Source organism: Phalacrocorax aristotelis, chromosome 9, assembly GCF_949628215.1.
Source record: "Phalacrocorax aristotelis chromosome 9, bGulAri2.1, whole genome shotgun sequence".
NCBI classification, from domain to species: domain Eukaryota; kingdom Metazoa; phylum Chordata; class Aves; order Suliformes; family Phalacrocoracidae; genus Phalacrocorax; species Phalacrocorax aristotelis.
In genome coordinates, this window is record NC_134284.1 from 7,455,958 (window position 1) to 7,476,435 (window position 20,478).

The following is a 20,478-nucleotide window of genomic DNA, read 5'->3' on the forward strand; positions in this document are numbered from 1 at the left end:
GAAGTAAATCTAGAGTATTTCACTGCACAAAACTACAGCCTGCTATGCAGAAAACGTGAATTTTACTTAATAATGAAAGGAGCTTTTTTTCAATTTTTATCCCTTGGAACTGCAAAATCATTCAGGTTGGAAGAGACCTTGGGAGGTCATCTAATGCAACTGGCTGCTTAAAGCAGGGTCGATGCTGGATTCAGATGAATTAGAAAGCTCTAAATTAGAAAACTAACAGTGCACAGCTCCGAAGAGCTGAGTCAACTGCAACATTAAGACTTTATGGCAGCATCTTTCTGATGACTGTGACAACTGTATGCTCCCCTTCTGATAACAATGGGCTGCTAAAAATAATTTGCAGTGAGGTTTGAGCTGCAATATGTACTACCTCACACATCAGCTGAAGTTACAAGAAAGGTGAACCTGCAACAAGAAGGATTTGGCCACTTTTTCTTGTTTCATTGGCAATGCAACAGCATCACAAATCATCATTTCTACTCCTCTTTTCCCATTCTGCTTACTTACTGGAAGACATAGTAAAGTCCTTGTTTCAGTGAACAAAATACTCTCCTTGATAAAATGTCTTCAATAAAATATTCCCTGTCACACGCTTCAAACCATAAGGTTTCAGGGAACAAAGATCAAAAAGAAGAGCGGTCACCTACCCTTATTATGCTGACATATCTGTGTTTTTCAATACAAAATTCAGTAACATTTTACTCTGATAATACAAGAGCTATTTTTGGCTCCTTTAAAATCTGAAAACTATAGAAATTTCCGGGGTATCAACAGCTGAAAAAGACTCTGAAAAAAAAACCTCACCTTAATATCAGGGATTTATTTGAAGGTTTGTTTTTTGGTTTTGTTTTTAAAAACAAATAAAAAGTAAGGAAATAAAGGCGGGGAAAATCTTATTTTTCTACATAAACACAAAAAGTCAAATTGGATCATGTGTTTCAAAAAAAATCCAAACAAAAGAAGTTACATGAAAGCACCTTGATTTTTTCTGCAAACTGGTATATTTTTATACTTTCATGCTAAAAAACCTCTGAAACAAAATTGTATATCCATATTCTGATATAACCACAAGAAAAAAAAAAGTTCAAAAACATCCAGTAACAGTGTCATTTCAAAGGATCTAGACATAAAAATTTTTCTCAATACAAGAAATTATTCATCTTTTTTTTCTTGAAAGAGGTATGATTCACTTTGTTGACATTTGATTTCCATTGACACTTTAGTTACATTTTTCCATCTCACAGGAAAGTGTATAAGAAAAGCAGTCCCTTCCATAGTACACCTCTGCCTGTGGAAATTTCTGAAGAAGAATACTGAGAAATTACAAATAAAAAGAAATTAACAATATACTGGAATAAAGAGCTACTTCTTTGTACCAGAAAACAACAACTACAGGATTAGCACACAGAATATGAGTATCCAAAACAAGAATTCATTCACAGAATTCTAACAAGACTTTCATGGTCAAAAAGATACCTAGAAGCATATTTCACATTTCATAAAAATTTCTCATACAGTTTAAAACCAATCTTCAATATTCATTGTAGTTCATACTACTATAATTCATTGTAATCCTTTTCAAATGTTATTTTCAACTATCAAGTATCTATATACTAACAATCACCATATCCTAACATTTTAGAAACATTCTAAGGGTACATTACATAAATGTTCACCAATATTTCTGGTTGTATATACACATTCTAAGATTTATCAAAAATCACTTCTGTATAAACTTCTACATAGGAAATTCTTAGATATTTTACACAGAGTAAACAATTCTGTTAACATTACTACAATCAAAATCCTGCTTTATTCCTGGTTCTCCTCAGTATCAATATGCCATTCAGAATAGGAAACTAATATGTTAGGGAAGGAAGTGACTTGTTCAGTGGCATCCATGGCCAGGAGTCAGAGAAGTTATCAAATACGAGTTTCCCAGATTCAGTATTTTCTGTATCCCTTAAATGCAAAATTTGTAAAGCCAGCACAGCAACGCACTTCAATATACCTGAAGATGCAAACTTGAAAACATTAATTTTAGTGCTTGCATTTCTAATTCCAATACAAAGGATTATTTCCTCAATACAGACAAAATAACGTGTGTATAGAAAGTAAAAGTTCTCTCATAATGCTACATTCACATACATAAGCAATTCTTTATACGTCTAGAGAAAGAATGAAATACAGATTATTCTCATTTAAAGCTTCATGTACTTTCAAATTGTTGCAGAGCTCGTTGATCATCTAATTCATGAGGATCTGAATGCAAACTTTGCAATCAAATAATAGCGTCTGGCTTGGATTGAAAGAAATGGAATAGTTATTAATCTTTATAAATGTACTTGTAATTATCATGAGGTTCAGTCTCAATTTTTTTTTAAACTCTTGTCCTATTGTTTATCCGTATTCATATAAGCGCAACATCAACATGGCAAGTGACATTCAACATTCATTTCTGATTGAAACCCATTGGGAAAAGAAGGGGGTAACAATCAAGCCACACTAGTGAGAGATTTTTATGCACTCCTATTCAAAAGATTGAAATTAAGCTTTGACTTGCCCTTTGTGAAGCTTCTCTTGTTATATAATGATTTTGGTTGCTTTCAGAACCTCCCTCTCATACTGCTAAATAGAGGAAAAAAATGTGACATTATTACTCAAAAATTTATTTCTTAACTGAAAAAATATGCTTCCTAAATTAAAGGTAAACAATGTGGCTTCACTTACCTATGGATGAGATACACCCAGTATTTTAGCAAGACCCATGAAGGAGTTTTTTCCTTCCCGTCTTTTCCTGAGGCATCTCCAAAAACGTTCTAGTAAGTTTATACATATTGATTATTTACCTCTCAAATAAGGAAGCACACATTTGCCAACCTTTTAAACTGACCATCAGAAGTTTTTTCTTCTTACGCCAGCTTTGAACAAACAGGTCTGATTTTCAGTAGCTTGAAAGTTTAGGAAGTCTTGTATTGCACTTCAGCCCTCAAAACAGATTCCATCCTTATTCTTTTATCTAGGTCATACCCCAAAAAAGTGAAGCCTGCCAAACTGTCAGTAAAGCTGCCACAATTTCTTTTTCCTTTTGTGACATAAAGCACATACTTCTGGGTAAACCAAGGTATTTAACAAAATTATGTGATCACAGTCCGAAACAATATGCAAGCTATACAGTACTTTGAATGCTACCAAAATGTTACCATTCTTGAATTTAAGCATGTAGTTGCACACACAGTTACGCACAATCTGCGCACACGCAGCATATTAAGATACGCTGAACAATCCGCAACCAAATTTTAGCTTAGACTGTATGCCCTTAGTTTACTCAGTGGCTATCTACCAGTCCAGGATATTAACTTTAGATGCCTAAATTACATAATGTGACCATTTGATAGGAGCCTGCTAAGAAGCAAAGAGGGAGGGAAAACAAGAAGTAATACAACAAACACTAAATTTAGCTTTGCCTTAACAAGCCGGGGTATAAATAATGCATTATTTTTCCTGCAGAACACCTCTAACGTGCACATGTCCTCACTGCGAAAACAAATCAATCAAGCATGTCCTTACTGTTTAACTTCTCAAGCAGTATATGGTCTTCCTTGAAAAATTGCGCATTGTTCCACTTAAAACAATCTTTGCAGCAGATGGGTGTATTATTTTATCATTCCTTCCTTTCATCCCTGCACAGACCAATCCTTCACATTCCACAAGGATAGATAACTCAGCAGGCCTCTCCCCTGCATAGCAATGTTTTATTTCTAATCCATAAAATTTCAGGTCTTTATTTCATATTGAAAGTGCTGGTGGTTTTTACTAATCATTGTTGCTAACCACAGGTTTCCATGAGGAACTTCTGTGCTTTTGCCCACAACCTAAGATGGATTTCTCATAGGGTTTTCTTCAAAGATACTGCTGATAAACTCTTGGTTTTAATGCTAAGGTATCATTCCATGTGGCTTACAATATGCTGTAATAACCAGCTGCCCAGCACACCTTGACTGCAAAGTATTGAAGGCAGGGACTTCTTTCCTGTACACAACATAGCATACAATACGGCTCTATCATAACACGGGCTGCTTAATATCTGTTGGGCATCAATGCAACAAGTGAAACTTGACTATTAGTTCAATTATTGATCATGCCAAACTGCATACTCTGAGAATCACAGAGACATCGGAATTTCTGAATATCCAGTCTGACTTTTCACTTACTGCCCACCTGTTTCCAACACAAGGTTCTGCTTACCCAAGTCCAAAAACAAAGCATGAAGTTTCCACCACCTTTCTGGGTGCCTGTTCCAGTACTGTACTGCTCTCCTAGCAAAGGAGTTCTTCCTAATGTCCAGACTGAACCTCTTTCAAACCATAATTTGCAGTTATTGCTCATTGTTTCACGCAGCTTGCTTCACCAGCTAGAAAAGTTTAGCTCCATCACCTTTGTGACTCGCCTTAAAGAACGCAGTTCACATCAAGAACAAATTCAGCACCGGAATACAGCTCAGAACATCCTTGGTTCTGTGACAGTTGCCAAATAAAACAAATCAAATGGAAGGAAGAAAGAGGAGGTTTACATTGGACGATCATTTACCCTAGATTAAGAACTGAAAGTCAAAACACTGGCATTTGTTTGTAAATTTGAAAACATGATATTCCCCAGGTCAAGTTCAGATGGCATGAAAACAAAAAGCATGACCACAAACACAGACTGAAGACAGACTAGAGACTGAGGATAGAACAGACATATGTTTCTAGATGTAGAGCACAAATATTTATTTTCCAAATTGTTTGATTTTACCGTATTTTCTGCGTAATGATCTGCTAGCTGGTTACCCAAACTCTCTCTGCTACAATGACTTACCAAGCTTCTTGTGACAAACAGGCCAGCAGACATACTGTTATATGACAAGGATAACATAATTCAAATTTAATGATTCAATTTAAAATTGAATAGTTTTATGTTATTTTAAAAAGATAACATAAATTAGACAGCAAAATTTAATTTTCCTTGGGAAATGAGGAAAAAAACAGAGTCTAGAATCAAGAGATCCTCTCCCTTAATCTAATCACTCCACCCCCACACAAACACACATGCAGACTCTTATCAGATTGTTTCAATTTTAGCTCCACTTTGGTTTCCCCCCCCCCCTAAGTTTTTTGTATAGGACAGCCAACTCTTTGGGAAAAAACACAGTGAAAACTACGTGGGTTTGGAACTGGACATACTCCTACTCTATTTTACATACTTTGCTGCATCCCTTCTTTTTAGGTTTAGGTATAATAAGTGTACCAGAACAAATGCATAAGTTCACAAACGTTGCAAGTATTTACGCAAAAGGCTGCATTTTATTATTTCAGTGTACAATCTTCCCACTTTCCTGGATGTAGTTGATTTTGGGTGGCAATATGAAATCCTCAGGCAGATTAAGATCAGCACTCACAACATTAGCACACCTAAAGTCACATCATGCAAGCAGACAGCAAACCTGTAACGCAACCCTTTAGAGCTGATGCAGAGGGGGACTAAACTCCAGAGCAAAGTGTGGAAGTTACTACAGCTAGACTGAAAACACTGTTGATAACTCATATTGTCCTCCTTAACAGTGGGGTTTCCTCTACCCCATCTGATTGATCAAAACCACAATTTAAAAAGTTTAAATCACAAAAAAACAACTCTCTGTGGCTGAAGGACCTATCGGGCTTTCAGGACTGTTTCAGTCTGAATACAGACCCTAACCTACCACCCATACAATACATAAGGACACAAGTTACATAATTTATGGTGCTGCAGAGAGGAAGCCCACGGTACACTTTACCATTATGGTCCACGTACATTAGTAATTTCTATTTTTATGTAAAACGGTTTCTCAGGTGGTAGGAAAAAGATAAGGCAATTTGAAAGTTGCTGGTTTATAGACAAGCAACTTTTAGGCAAATTGCCTCCTAGACAGAATGTTGCTCCCAGTCCCAGCTGCGTCTTGTCTGTCTTTTTGCGACTGACAAGATGCTAACAAAAACTATTTCTAACACTTGAAAAAAAAAACCCTACATATTTCTCAAGGTTGACTTTTTTTCTTTTGTAACTTGAAGAGAGAAGAAACAGAACATGCTTTCAGACTGCACAGGACTTGTTCAGATAAGGTTCTTTTTAAGTGTACAACACTTAGAGCTGGCAACTGTGGTCATGGTTGGCAGCTTCTCTTCATACACCTTCATATACCTTGTGCTTAAAATTACATTGGAAACACCTTTTTATGCTGACCACTAATAAAAGCCTCTAAATGCCTCTTCTCGTAGGAAACAGCCAAGATCCAGACTAGATGAAGAACGTTCATGTTTCTCACTTTAAAAAAAGAACAGAATTTGATATTTGATAAATCTGGATCAAAATAACTATGTTCTGGCTTTAATGTCATAACACTGTTTCTGAGCTGATTCTGACTGCGTAAGAGGCACACACAGCAGACTATAGCTATTTAAGAGAGACAATCACAATACCATCATACATTTTTCATGGTGGGAGAAGTGAAACCTTACCTCTTCAACAAGTTTTCCTCAGCTGAAGAAGAAAACAGAATTACAAGGAACAAGCAAAAGGAACCCACAAATACATGGAGGAAGAGAAAGTAAAAAAAAAGCGATATACACTGAAATTTATGTCTATGCATATGTCATTGTAATACGTTCACACTATTACTTTACATCATTGCATGATACACTACACTACACTACCTTTTTTACCTTCATATATTGTTCCAGCAGATAAAACTAGAACAGGATTTGGAAAGCAAAAATCTGCTTCATGATGTAGCTGGCCTGAAATGCATACTTCAAGTTTTTATACTTAAAGAATTAAAAGACATTACAGTTTGAATGACATCAAGTCTGTCATTATCTTACATAGGTATATTTAAAAGGAAAGTCCCAAAAAGCAAAAGATCATTTAGCAGTACTAAAAGGCTTATACGAGGAAGAAGAAAGTTGAAAGCCTGTGAAAGAAATCTGGTTTGATCTGCAAAATCCTGGACGTTCACAGGGACGCCACAAGCGAGGAGAATGCAAACAAAGGCGATGTCCAGGCAGAGCTCTGAGAAGTTCATGCTGGGCATCCAAGCTTACGCCAGCGAGGGCAAACCAGCCAACCACAGAAAGGCATTGCATCAAAAGTCTCCTCTCACAAAGTGGTAAAGCACAATGAACGTAACATATATGGCAAGAAAATCACTGTCAAAGATGGGATAAAAGATATCTCAACAAAATGGGGATTTAAAACCCAGACTCTTTTGGAGTTAATGAGATAAGGTAACAAAATTCAGGTAGCCTTTCTAGCAGAACCCCTATAATCAACCCTGCGTAAGAGACACTGAAGTCTGACACTGAAAAAGGAAACAAGTATTTTACTGGAACACACCCTAAAGCAGATTTCAAATCTATTCCAAAGCTAACAAGTCGACATTATGGAAGAAGCACATAACAGAGCCAGAAGACAATTTGAAAGACAAGTCCTCCTCTAAGCAGCAAGAGCCAAATACAAGTCAATTGCTAGCGCTGACTAAAGATGCATACAGCAACACTGTTGTGTGGGGAGCATTAATCAAATAGTTCTAAAGAATAGTCCCACCTGTGGCATGTGCTTCTGAATACAGAGGCAGAACGAAAACATTACCCAACAGGTGCAGAGCACTTAGAGATCTGCACTGGGCAGCTAAAATGAATTCACCTACACTTTGGATAAACGTTTGGGAGGCAGATTTAATTTATATACTTAATTGCATTTGTATAACTGCAGCAGTATTACATAATGTCAACATAAACCCTCCTGATGTCAACCAGAGGGCAAAGTCAAGAAGGTAGTGATGGCCTATAGCACTGTACATAAGTAGTTATAAAAATCTATAAACAATGCATGTGCTTATCACAGGTTACTTGAGATAGACTCTAACACTCGGTCTCACTGTCCTTGTTTGTCTTTATCATTTGTAATTTTTAACTTCACATAGCCAGATCTTAAAAATTCCACAGATGTCCTTAAAATAACTGCTAGCATGGAGTCACTAAAAACCAAAACAAAACCAACATTTGGCAAAAGTTTTTAATCAAAAGTTTCATATAAAAAATACCGTAAGAATAGGAAACTCTAGTAACAATATGCAGACTTCAAGAAGTGTGTTTGTTTCCTTACAGGTTACCACAGCATAACACACATGGTAACCATACAGCCAGATATCTCCAAACCCGTATTTAAAAAATAAAAATCTAGAGAAGAGCAGCAAACAGTTTTGGATGTTTGTGAGGGCTTCCCAGAAATCATTGCAAAATACCTGCAGAGAAAGTCTGCACAAATCTATACAGGGATTTCACACGTAATCCACAGCACAGATCACCAGCATACAAGCAGCAAACCCACCGCACCTTCAGGACACGCTGGCCTTACTGCTTGCTCTCTGGTCATCCATGTGGTTTACACCCAGTAATTCTTTTTTTTGGACAGATAGCCAGACCTCAGGTATTTGAAATTCACTGAGCACATGTCATACCATGTCCACATACACACCTGTGCCTGGAAGCGTTGCAACTTCATTAATAAATTCCATCCTTTCTCTGGCAATAGACCTTCACCTCATCGGCAACGAGACAAGCATCTCATATGCTTGTTCATCTTCTACTTTTTTGTCAATCATTATGGAAATCATATTTCCTGGGGGAACCATCAGTAGGACTAACACAAGATCAGCACAAGACTCCTTTTATAATTCCATTAAAAACGTCAACTGCTTTGGTTACAGCCTGTCCTCTGTCCAAAGTTCCATTTTATTTCTTATTCTGTGAGAATCCATTTGATAGCCTTTAACCTTTGGCAAGGAATTTCTCCAATACTCTAGATAAGTTTGTGGCATAAAACCGATTTTCCTCATCTAGATCACTGACAGGACAGATAAAAAAAAGCTAGCATTTCTTAAAGAAACCCACAGTTTTTTAAACAAATTCAGACTGACTCCCTTCCATCAAAGTTATGTTTTTCCTAATGTTTCCTCACACATGCTCCAAAACTAATTTTAACTAATCTATAGACTACTATTACATACACTGCATTGACTTACAGTTTCCAGGGTGGGGAACAACAAATGTAAAGTCAATAAAGGATTAAATGGTAAACATCAAAAGTCTCACTTGAGTTTATAAGGTTGAGATTGTTAGAAAAGTACTTTCACTTTGGATTATGTTTATATGCATAACGACAAGACACCTTGCATTCCTCAAATGAATTCTAACAACTTGGTGTTTTCATGACACTGGCAGAAGGAAGCATCCCATGCAGCGAAAGACTCACTTTGGGGAAGAAAATTTAACATTTTGTTACCGGTGTACCCCAGTTAAAGACTCCATGAGAATGTAACTTTAACAGATGAACAGCACATCTGTACTAACTTTTCCAGAACATATAGACTGTGACTACAGCCAAAAATGTAGTGAATATATGAAACGCCTACATCCATGTGTTTGATTGAAGGCATTGTTGACTATCTGTATGACTATAAGAGTTTTGGTCAGCATGGTAAAACCTGTCACAGTTTCTCTGTCTATCCCGAGGCTAAAAATCTTTCTTTCTAGTATACTATTTACCCTGAGCCCCTATCCCACTCCAAAGGAAATGATTTCATTACCACCAGGCTCCTGTTTATTTTAGGAGACTTTGTAGATTTGGGAGAGAGGAATACATCATCCATATAAACAAACCCCATATGTTTTCCATGGCTGCTTGAAACCCTAGCAGAAAAGGTTAAGCGTATTTTCATGTCAACCCTTAGAAAAGCTCCTTTCTTTGCTCAGACCACAAGTTTAGAGATTCCAGCCTGTGAAAACAAGACTAAGCTTATTTTTGTTTTCCTATTTTATTTATTTAAGAGTAAGTTAGATTTCCCGTACCAAGGACAATCAGAAGCACAAGTGGACGCATACCTATTACTGAATGTGCTTGGTTCAATTCTCAGGGACAGATTAGGTGCAAGAATATTTTTAAAAGGCTCTCGGTTTGATTTGTAACAACTTTCCTAATTTAACACTAACTACCATACATAAAGATGAATCTGGGCACAGTATTCCAGCTGCACAATGCCACTTGAACCTCCTTTTGATTACTTTTCTTTTTGTACTTTACCCTTCCTGAAATGGCCTACTTTATTACTTTTTATTTTTCCTACTGTGAAATTTCAGAATTATCCAAACCAGTGAACCATCTATCACACTACTTTTATAAATCAGTCTGGACTATGCATGGCCTATGCAGATCAAATTTTGTTTCTTGTATTTGTTGTCTGTGTTTTCTATCCCTTGCAACTTCTCTGCCTTCAAATATTGAAAGCCTAGCCAACATCTGATCTTAATGGCTGACCTAAGGGCTGTTTTGTACAACCCACATTCTCAAGTCAAATAATGTCGCATCATATATTTACTTGAGAACTCAAAATCTTCAAGACTTGGCAATGCCGCCACAGTAGCCCAACACATTGTACTCAAGGTATAATGATGAGAAAGAATTTCAACAAACAGAAAATATAAATAATAACTAGTTTCCCCTTTGAATTAAAATTGTATACAAATTTTTTTTTACAAATTCATAAAAGACAAAGGAAGGAATCTTTACTAGTAGAAAGAAAAAGTCTTTGGTAACATGATCATTCCAGACAATTAAAAATATGCCACATTCCTCCTTAGTGTGCTTCCCATTACACTTCTGCCCTAGAGAAGTGGTTCTATTGTGTGCAGCTAACCCAAAAAAGGGCAGTAATTCAAACTATTTATCTTCAGAAAACAGAGACTGTATTTTACAATATCCTCCCACTGTTCTTGTGGGGGAGTCAGCCTAGAAGTCAAATGCTGACACACGTTTTGCAGTTGATCCTCATTTCTTGTCAACCACGTCATCATTTAAATGCTAAAATTCCATTTCAACTGAAGAAAAAATAACCCCAGATGAACAAGTCTCAAGGTTTTCATCTCACTGATTCTAAGAAAGATAAACAAAACACACAAACTCAAAGGAATCAAATTTTGTCGTCTTCAGAGTAGTTCTTAACAGATTTAAATGTGTCTGAACTTATGCCTGAAACTGGTACATACCATTTCATCTTCAGATCTGGTAAGAATATTTCCACATAACCACCTCAGAATGAAATTCCTGAAAGAATGCCTCTCATGGACAATGCAGAAAAACACATACTTTGCTCATTCCATTTTTTACATCATATACATTAGATTATTAATGTAATTATATTTTCTACCAAAATTAGAAAGCCTAACCTTTGCACTTCAGGAGCTGTTGAAAGCCCACTGGTGTAAATATATGCAAATACATGTTTATATCTGAACTTCTAAATTATACATAGCGGTAAGTTTTATACTTGTGCATGCACATGTATATTTATATGTAAAACCACCATATAAAGATACAGAGATATTGTGGGTTTATACGTATATACACACACACGCGCATACATAGATATATGTATATATACACACATCCACTCTACATTAACATCCTACTCAGGCCTACATACGCTCCACTCTGCACACTTTTGAGAAGCTTAGTTCAATTTAACAGAAATTTTGAGCGGCACTAAATTAAGTTGGTATATAAATCTATGCAGAATAAGGATCATAAGTATCTTGACTCAGGTATACCCTCATTACCATGGAAGAGGCTCTCTATAAACAAATCATCTGACACCGATACTGAAGAGAATTCAGCACAATCCTAAAAATAAAGTTGTGTACAAGAGGACTGCTTAAACATTTAACAGCACACCACAGAGACAGAGTTGATTTTAGCAGTCTAACATAACAGCCAAAGAGAACAACAAAATCACAATTTCTCATCGTTATATACTGCTGAAACAATCCAGACTAGAGGCTTTAGGAAAAAAATTGTTTCCTGGTAGGCCACTACTTCACAGGCCCAAAGAAACTTGAAAATAGTGTGAGATGTCAACAAAATATTCTTTACAGTATAGTCTCCTGCTTGACTGTGATAAGCAAATATATCTTTCTCATAAAATCAAGAGTAAGCAATGCTTCCAATCATTTCAGGAAAAGAGAAAACCATGAGTCTACAACACACACAAAGTTACCTCATAACAGTTATAGAAACCATGTAATTTTTTTTGAAAAGAGGGTCACTGCCAGTATGCTGAGTAACTTTGTATATGCAAACCATCCCATCCTGTTCAGTGAAACGATGCATATTAGTGAAGTCATGTATACAAGCATACTTGCGGGTTTAAGCTTAAAACTGAGGTTATAAGGACTAAATAACATACAAATTAATCTGCAGAGTGGAAGAAGTAGAGGCCACCACCTGAAAACAAAAAGGGGGGAAAAAAACCAAAACAAAAACAAAAAACCAACCAAACAAAAGAAACACAACACCTATCTTTTTTTCTAGTTTTCCCTTTCTTTTAGCCACTTCCTTCTTAAAAACCTTGGAAAAGCAGACATCTGGGCTCCAAGAAACCATGACTAGAAGAAAGTTCCTCATTCAAGCGCGCTCTGTAGAGAAGCGGCCAACTGATCCTCTCTTTTCTGCCGTCAGGAAACTGCCACAAAGTGTAGTGTTCAAAATTTTTATGTCAGTACTTACTCAAATAAGACTGACTCTGAGCACAAGCCAACACATTTAGTTTTCTTTAGACAATAGTACATTGTTAGAAAATTAGGATTAGACTCAAGTTTATAGTAGATGCATTAAATTATTAAACTACTCAAGCACAAAAATATAAGCAATGCATACAACAGTCTTAACGTTTCCATTATTACATGCACAATAACTTAAGAATGGTGAAGTACTAAAAGCATTTAAGTTGTTTCTGACGTATATATGACCAAGTAACACGTTTTGGCCCAGCTTTGAAAGCAAATATGGTAATGTTAAACAAACGGGTATGCCTTTCCTCAGAACTGAATTTAATAAAGCAGGTGTCTTAAACTAAAGAAAATACAAAATTTAGAAATGAAAATGCGTATTTCACACTTTTTTAGAAACACTTCATTAGCTGCTCTTCAAAAGAAATGAAATTCCGCTATTTAGCAAAGGTCAGATTGATGGGATCTACAAAGAGACGTAAGGCAAAGCTATCAACTTAAAAAAAAAAAAATCCCTGCCTGAAATAATTTTACCTCATTAAAACAAGGTGGTAAAAAAAAGACCAACTTTTTCCATCATAACGATCCTGAATATTTAGTCTTTTTTTTATTCTTTACAGTCACTCTGATACTTTCACATGGGTCTTTCACACAATAAACACTGATAAAGTAAAACTTTAATATACAACAGATCGTTAAAAAAAAATCACAGGTATCAGAAAAGGCAAAGGACGGCGGAGGCTCAGGCGCAAGCGAGGTGGATTTTAGAGCGCTGCGCAAATTTCACCAGGCTCCTGGCGAGCTGTGCCTAGCGATGCTACCGCTTCAGAGGAGCGGCGGCGAGTGCCACCCCCGCGGCGCCGCCACCTCTCTTCCCCGGGGCCCCGCAGCCGCGGCCCGGCGCTCCCCCCACCCACCGCGGGGACTGCCTCGGTGCCCCCCGCGCCGCCGCCGCCTGCCAGCCCCCGCGGCCGGCACCCCGCGGCAGCCCACACCGCAGGGCCCGCGCCCCCCGCCGCCGGCCCCGTCCCGCGGGCGGGCAGCACCGCGGCCGCTGCGGCGGCCCACGGCTCCGCCGGGCTGCCCGGCACGGGGCAACGGGGCAGGCGTGCGAAGCGCTGCGCGCCGCTCTGAATCCTGGGCTCTCGGGCTTGGTTTTCCCTTGTTGCTGTTTGCCTTTTTTTTTTTTTTTTTTTTTTTTTTTAAAGTGGAAAGTTTCCTCTCCCAGCAGAGGCCGGGACAACGCGCGAACTGCCCCAGGGCGCCGCGCTGCCATCACAGCTGACAGGTTTCTGCCTCTCCCCCCCCCCCCCCACCCCCCCCCACCCCTTCCGCAGCATTAAAAAGCAGGCAGATAGATCCGGCTGGGGGTTGTTTTTAATAACAGCTATTAGTACAGCTAATTGCATCCATTGCCAACAAAATAAAAGTCAAGCTCGCACGCGAGCATCCCGCCCGGAGCCTCCTCGGCACCGGGGCCGGGGGGGGGCGGCAGAGGAAGAGCGGGGGGCCGGGGTGAGGGAAGCCGGGCCGGCGGCAGAGGCGGAGAGGCGCAGGAAAGTTGCAACCGGTCTCGTTAGCCCCGGAGCCGAGCCGCCGGGAGGCCGCGGAGAGGAAAGTTCACAGCCGCCACCAGCAGCGCCGGCGGGCGGTGGGTCCAGGGGGCGGCGGGAGGGGGCTCGGGCGAGGGGTTTATTCTTACCTTCTGGTCGACGATGGAGCAAGCCATTTCCCGGACGTGGGCAAGGCTGAACTCCCCCGAGGAGTCCTGCAGCAGCAGCACCGGCTCCCGGCTCAGCCCGATCTGGAGGTGGAAGGCGACGCCGCCGCCGGCAGCAGCCCCCGGCGGCGGCAGCGGGCTGGGCGGCCGGATCAGCGGAGGGGCGCTCATCGGAAACTTCCCGCCGGAGCCGCCGCTGGAGCCGAGGGGTCGGGGACGGGGACGGGCACGGGCTCGGAGAGGCGGGCACCGCGGCGAAAAGTTTGCGGCCGCCGCGGAGGCGCCAGGCGAGCTCCCCCGCAAAGTTTGAGGAAAGTCCCGCCGAGCTCCTGCCGGGTGAAAATGGCGAGGGGGGGGGGCGGAGGACCGGAGAGGATGCAGACAGGAAAAGGCGGCGAGGGGGGAGCCCGGCCCAGCGCCGCCGAGGTGGTGCCGCCGCTCCGGCTGTTGGCGCTGTGCGGGGGCGGGGCGGGCCGCGCCCTCCGCCGGGACGGGCCCGCCGCCCAGCGGGGCCGGGCCGCGCCGCGCCGCCGCCGGGCGGTAGGGGCCGGCCTCGGCGCTGTGGCCCCCGGGCCGCCCAGCCCAGGCGAGGCCGGCTGGTCCCCTCGCGGCGGGGCTTCGCCTCAGCCGCCTCTGGTCTCCCCACCGGCCCAGGCAGCGGGCTGCGGTGCTGAGAGGGGAGAGCCTCCCCTTCCCCGGTCACCCCCGTCGGGCTGTGCCGCAAAGCTGCCTTCATCCCGCCTCGCCCGGTGCTCTGCGCCGTCCCGGGCCGCAGGTGGAAGCAGAGCCTGAGGAGTCTCGGGGTTTCCCCCGCTGGCAGGCGGCGCGGTGGCCTCTCCCGGGCGCGGTGGCCTTTCCCGGTAGCGCCAGCCGCCCCCGAGGACCGAAGGAAGCGCCCCGGGAGCGGGAGCGCTGGCCTGGGCCCGGCTCTTCTGCCCGCTCCCGTCAGCAGCGTGCCGCCGCCTCCGGCTGCCCCCGTAGGTTTTGGGGAAGAAACAAGGGACAGCTCGCACCCATCTCTCCTCCAAAATAGCTTCCAGTTTCGGGTCCAGTCTGCGCCAGTGAGGAGCTCCCTGCCACCAGGATGAGTTACTCTTCCCAGCTCTCAGCGTCGGTGCGAGCCACTTCTGTCTGCACAGGCAGCGCCGATGACAGGCAACGTTTACACCAAAAAGTCCATCCTTGAACTCCACTTGGAAATCTGTGAAGGCAATGGAAACATGAACTGTAATATTTTAGGCACCAACAGAGAAGCTCTTGAGATATGTATGGCACCTGTAAGGATGGCAGTACTACACGTGTGTTTCTAAGTACAGCGGTTGATCAAATTTAAAACCTGTTTCTTTACAAACTTCCTTTTGGACCAAATGTACACAGCTGCAGCGTTAATTCATTTTGATCAGCTGCCGTATTAGGACCCATTTTAATGTTGCCAGCTTGTTTCCCACCCGGGAATTTGCAGACACACAGCACCTTACTGTCTATATAATTTTTGAATCTGTTTATTCTTTGCTGAATTTTCTTTTGAAATGGTTGCATTTTAATCTGCGTCTTCTACAGGCTACCAAATCTGGTGAAAATGTCAGCAGTCTAGAATGAGATGACTACTAGTCCCACTTAGACTTCTTTGTGGTACATGAGGAGTAATAATCATCTTCAACCATATTCTTTGGCTTTGCTGTTGAAAATTGTACTTAATTTTGCTGTTGTCTCTAGTATTTCCTTAGGAATTTCAGTTTCAGCACGGTAGCATACCCTGGCTATGCTGGTTAGCATTGTGACAGGCTGCTTCCTCCCTGTGTACTAGACATTTTGGTGCTTGGATATTTTGAAGCATGCACGTATATACCTCCAAGTCAAAGCCTACTGAGATATTATAACTACTGCGAGCTTCCCGTGATCCCGTGGCCCAGGCAGCTATTCTGTCCAGGAGTCAGCACAGGAGGACTGTGAGGTCCATGTGGGAATCTGGCACAGGAAGGGCATGTGAGGTCCAGGTGCCATCCCCCAATGGCTGTCGTAAGTGCAAATGCAAGGCCAGAGCCCATCAGGTAGCCAGCCGGTGGTAGGTTTTTTTGTTTTTTTTTTTTCCGAGCACTGCAGTTCCTACTTCTCCCCTGTTGAAAGAAGCATGCTGGAAGATTCTGAAGCCTTGCTTCGTTGTTCAGGTGATCCTTGAAGGCAGTAAAGTGTCATAATTGTCATCAACTACTCTCAGAGTGCCTCCTACTTACAGCTTACTGTGGGAAAAGCAGATGTTTCTCTGATGACAATAGGGTGGTGTGCTGTCCCCCTCTCTCCTGCCCTTGCCATATTTAATTATAGGGTCGCATAATTATTTCATAGCATGAGTCACGTGATGGTATTTGTTTTCAAGGGAAAGAGTGGAAAAATGACAGCTGTAGATGACCTTAGCTGCTATACACTGTGTTAAATCTCTTCTGCAGCTCTTAAAATTACTGAAGAGGAGAAGTAGCAGTAGCAATGCTGAGGATTATATATCCTTGGTATTCTCATCTATGTGAGAGCTAGCGATATAGCTTATAGGTTGTGACTCACCCACAGTTCCACATCCTCTCTGCCGACATAGGCAAAAGGTTTTCTTCAAAAAGAAAGATTACAGTATTTTCAAAAAGTTGTAGGTTGCCGAGTCATTTGATTAGTGTATTGGCCATGTTGAATACACCTTTGTAATCGGAATAGATGAGGACGGGACCTCTTCAACACTATGCCAGCCAGTCATACACAAATGCTATTTATAAAAGGATTCGGTGAAATCACACGATGTGATCCTGAGTAAAAACCTGGCCTGTTGTACCGACTGAAATGTCATCTATTTCATGATCCTTCCAGATGAGAGAATTATTGCGCTGATGCCAGGGAAGGGAAAAGCTGTCCACAGCAGTCTGTGACCTGATACAGCATGCATGCCTGCTTGAGCCAATCTGTACATGCACAGTTGGAAAAACCTCTGGAAGTTTAGGTTTCACTGCACCTGTACAGATCAATTAAGCAGTACCTGAACTGCCACGTGAACTTGTGAGGAAAAAAATGAGTTTGCTGCACATGGCTACACAGTTTATGTTCAGGAAGAGGGCATTCAGCAGAGGATCTCACTGTAACATCATATGCAAACCTTTACCAGCTGCCCGCAAAGTATAGTTGGTGTAATGTTACTCTGTATCACTACGGTACGAAGGGTGAATTTTTATGTCCTCATATATTGTATACTTGACCCTCCACTGAAGCTGTTACCTTTCTTCTTTTCTTTCAGCTTACTACATTGTATAGACAGAATTCAGTTCTATTTGTGGGAATAAGAATCATCCCCTTCATTAAGTTTTTACTGCTTTCTGCTTTTCTCCATTAGTGATGTAACTGGTCCTTTATTAACTGCCAGCTCTCCATTTATCTTTCTGCTCTTTAACACAAGCAACTATATGGTGCATATGTTTTAATTTAAAAACTGTGAGATCAAATGCCCAGGAAAGAATAACACAGGGTACGCCTAAACAACGGAGAATATTCTATAAGGCAGTTTCTTTGACATAGATGGTGTCAGTTTTTAGGTGAAAGCTGTTGACCTAAAATTTATTTCTGATACTTTTACATAGAGAGTAGAACACAGGTGATTATGATGAGATGATTACTACTGGTTTTGTGAGACAGATAGTGGAATGTCATATCTCGATTATTCATCCTGGGATCAATATTTTGAAAAATAGGTTGCTTGGCAGTGTACTCAATAGCATAGTGTGCCTTGGTGGGGAGAAAGTGATAGGACTAAAGCAGAGAAAGAAGTAACAAGCAGCATTCTCTGGGAGCTGGGTAGAAAGGGAGGCTGGAAATAAAGCACAAATTTTAACCATGAGAATGATTAGTCATTAGAATGAATAAGCAAAAAAGTGACAGATAACCTTCTCTAATGGTTTCAAATTCAGACTGAGAGTTTACTCACACACAAGCTTTTGGACTTAGTGGTAACTTCTTTTTTTCCCAAGGTCAGAGTGGAAGATAATGGACTTTGTCCGTTAGTTATATTCTTAATGGGATCCAAAAAAAAGGCATGCAGATTTTATTGTATATGAAAGCACACATAAATTTAAGGATGTAAAGATACTAGTCTTTATTCCTCCCTTGAAAGAAATATACCTTTTCTACCTCAGAAGGAAGGCATCATCTGTCCAGGCAGAAGGTGAGTTGACATAAACCCTTTGTTCCTTAAGTCACTTCCACTAGTTCCATGCAGAGCAGGAGCCAGCGGAAGAGGGTCTTCTCCAAGCCACTGCTGAAGGCAGCAGCAGCTTTTCGTCCTTGAAAATTTACCTCCTCAACCTGCAACAATAGATCACATGTAAAAGTAGGCAAAGACACTGTTGCTGAATCAAGCTGGTACCCATTTTTGCATTCTACCATTAAAATTTTTCTGTTTTGGTTTCACACATTCCGGAACCGCACACACCTTCAGGCTTACTGCTTTGATCAGGCATCCCAATGCCATTTTTTCAAACATTTCAGCTTCTTGGCATATTGATCTGCATCCAGAGCACAGTCCGTTATAAGCTCCAGGTCTCTTCCTGGTAAATAATAGTTTTGTTCCTATTTCTCTATACCTGAAGTTGATTATTCCTGCACAAGCATCCTTCATTACACATATCTGTATAGAAACCCTTCCTGTTTTTCCAGGCCATTAAACCAATTTGTCGAGATCATTTGGATTTGAATCACAAGTACTTCCATGGCATTTGCAGTCCATCTCTGTTTTGTATAAACCACAAGTTAAAGGTATAGTCATTATTCAGGTCATCAGTAAAGAATTTAATAAAACAGGATGAAGTACAGAATCCCATGGAATTCCATCACACCCATACTCTTTGGGTGTTATTACCCATCTAGTTTTGTGTTGACTTTGCAATATGCAGATATGCCTGATTTGCTGTGTTTGCTCAGAAGAATGTTTTATGAGACCGTCTCAAAAAACTCATCAGTCAATACATCACACCTATTGCTTATGCTCTGTAATACAAGGAATTGGACTAGTTTGGCATGTTTTGCCTAGTTTGTCTTTTACAAAAGATCAGCGCTGGCCTGATACTGATTTCACTGTTGTGTTCCGGTGTTTTTACTTTTTTTATTGTTCTAGACTACTTTCACACATCAGTAATGCCCTAAATACCTTGTTTTCTACTTTGAATCTTCCAGTATCACACCCACCCACTAATCTTCAAAGGTAAGTATTTATCATTTTGTGATTGCTTCAGTGAGATATTCAGATAACCTGATACTCTAGGTTTATTAGACACTATCTGAAAAATTATCTAAATACTTCCTTTTCCCCCTTACTAGGCTTATTTTTTTCATTGTTGCTAACAATGTTACTGTGCTATCCACCTTCTTGAAAAAAAGGCATTATGGGTGACGGCATTATCTGACATATCTTTTCTGTTGGCAGTGGATGAATATTTCCAGGAGTTGCTTTTCATTATGTTATGATCTGTGAAATGCAGATAATATATTGTCTATTCCAACTAACAAACTTGAGCAGAAACCTCAAATTTTACAAGAAGTAGCTCTCGTGTCTGGATGTGGTTTATCCTTTATATAGACTTGGATTTTAACACTGAACTTTCAGCCAAATCTGTTAATGTTAAGAATATGTGAACTTTTCCTGTTGCTACAGTTGAATACAGGCTGGGGCATGTGCATTCTTACTCAGCAGCAAAACATACTTTATTAAAGACCATTTTTCGTTTCTGCTGCCTTCAAGTGCTGAAATGATGTTTAAAGTGGGCTGCATGCTCCCATAGCTTCTCTCCTGAAGCAGACACCACTGGGGAGGAAGGTCTTTCTTTGAGAAGCAGAGCATTGAAAAAAGATTAACAAAGGAAGAGAGAAAAACAGACTGGTAAATACAATGGAATTAAATTTGGGAAGAAATATGTGATGGAACATAAAAGGACACTAGAGTTGGAAATGCAGATATCACTGGATCTGGGATCAGTATTGTGTTAGGTGCTGAACTGTTAAATGGAGCTGATATCTGAAATACTGAAATACTGGCAAAATAGTTTTACAGATCAGCTCCTGGGTATTTGTTTGGAGAGAAGAAGC

General features: G+C 40.7%; 1 protein-coding gene across 8 annotated transcripts in view; it reads right to left on the reverse strand.

Moving 5' to 3' along the window:
• The window catches only part of PRKD1 (protein kinase D1), a 146,244-nt gene extending 131,361 nt beyond the window's left edge, over positions 1 to 14,883 (reverse strand). For 2 of the 8 annotated variants that reach the window (XM_075103266.1, XM_075103264.1), the window contains exon 1: positions 14,350 to 14,663. In XM_075103266.1, the coding sequence (XP_074959367.1) occupies positions 14,350 to 14,538 (189 nt within the window). In that variant the 5' untranslated portion in view covers positions 14,539 to 14,663. Of the gene's footprint in view, positions 1 to 14,349 lie in introns of all 8 variants that reach the window. The other 6 variants (XM_075103259.1, XM_075103261.1, XM_075103260.1 and 3 more) reach the window with 6 other exon arrangements.
• Positions 14,884 to 20,478: the final 5,595 nt, after the last annotated feature.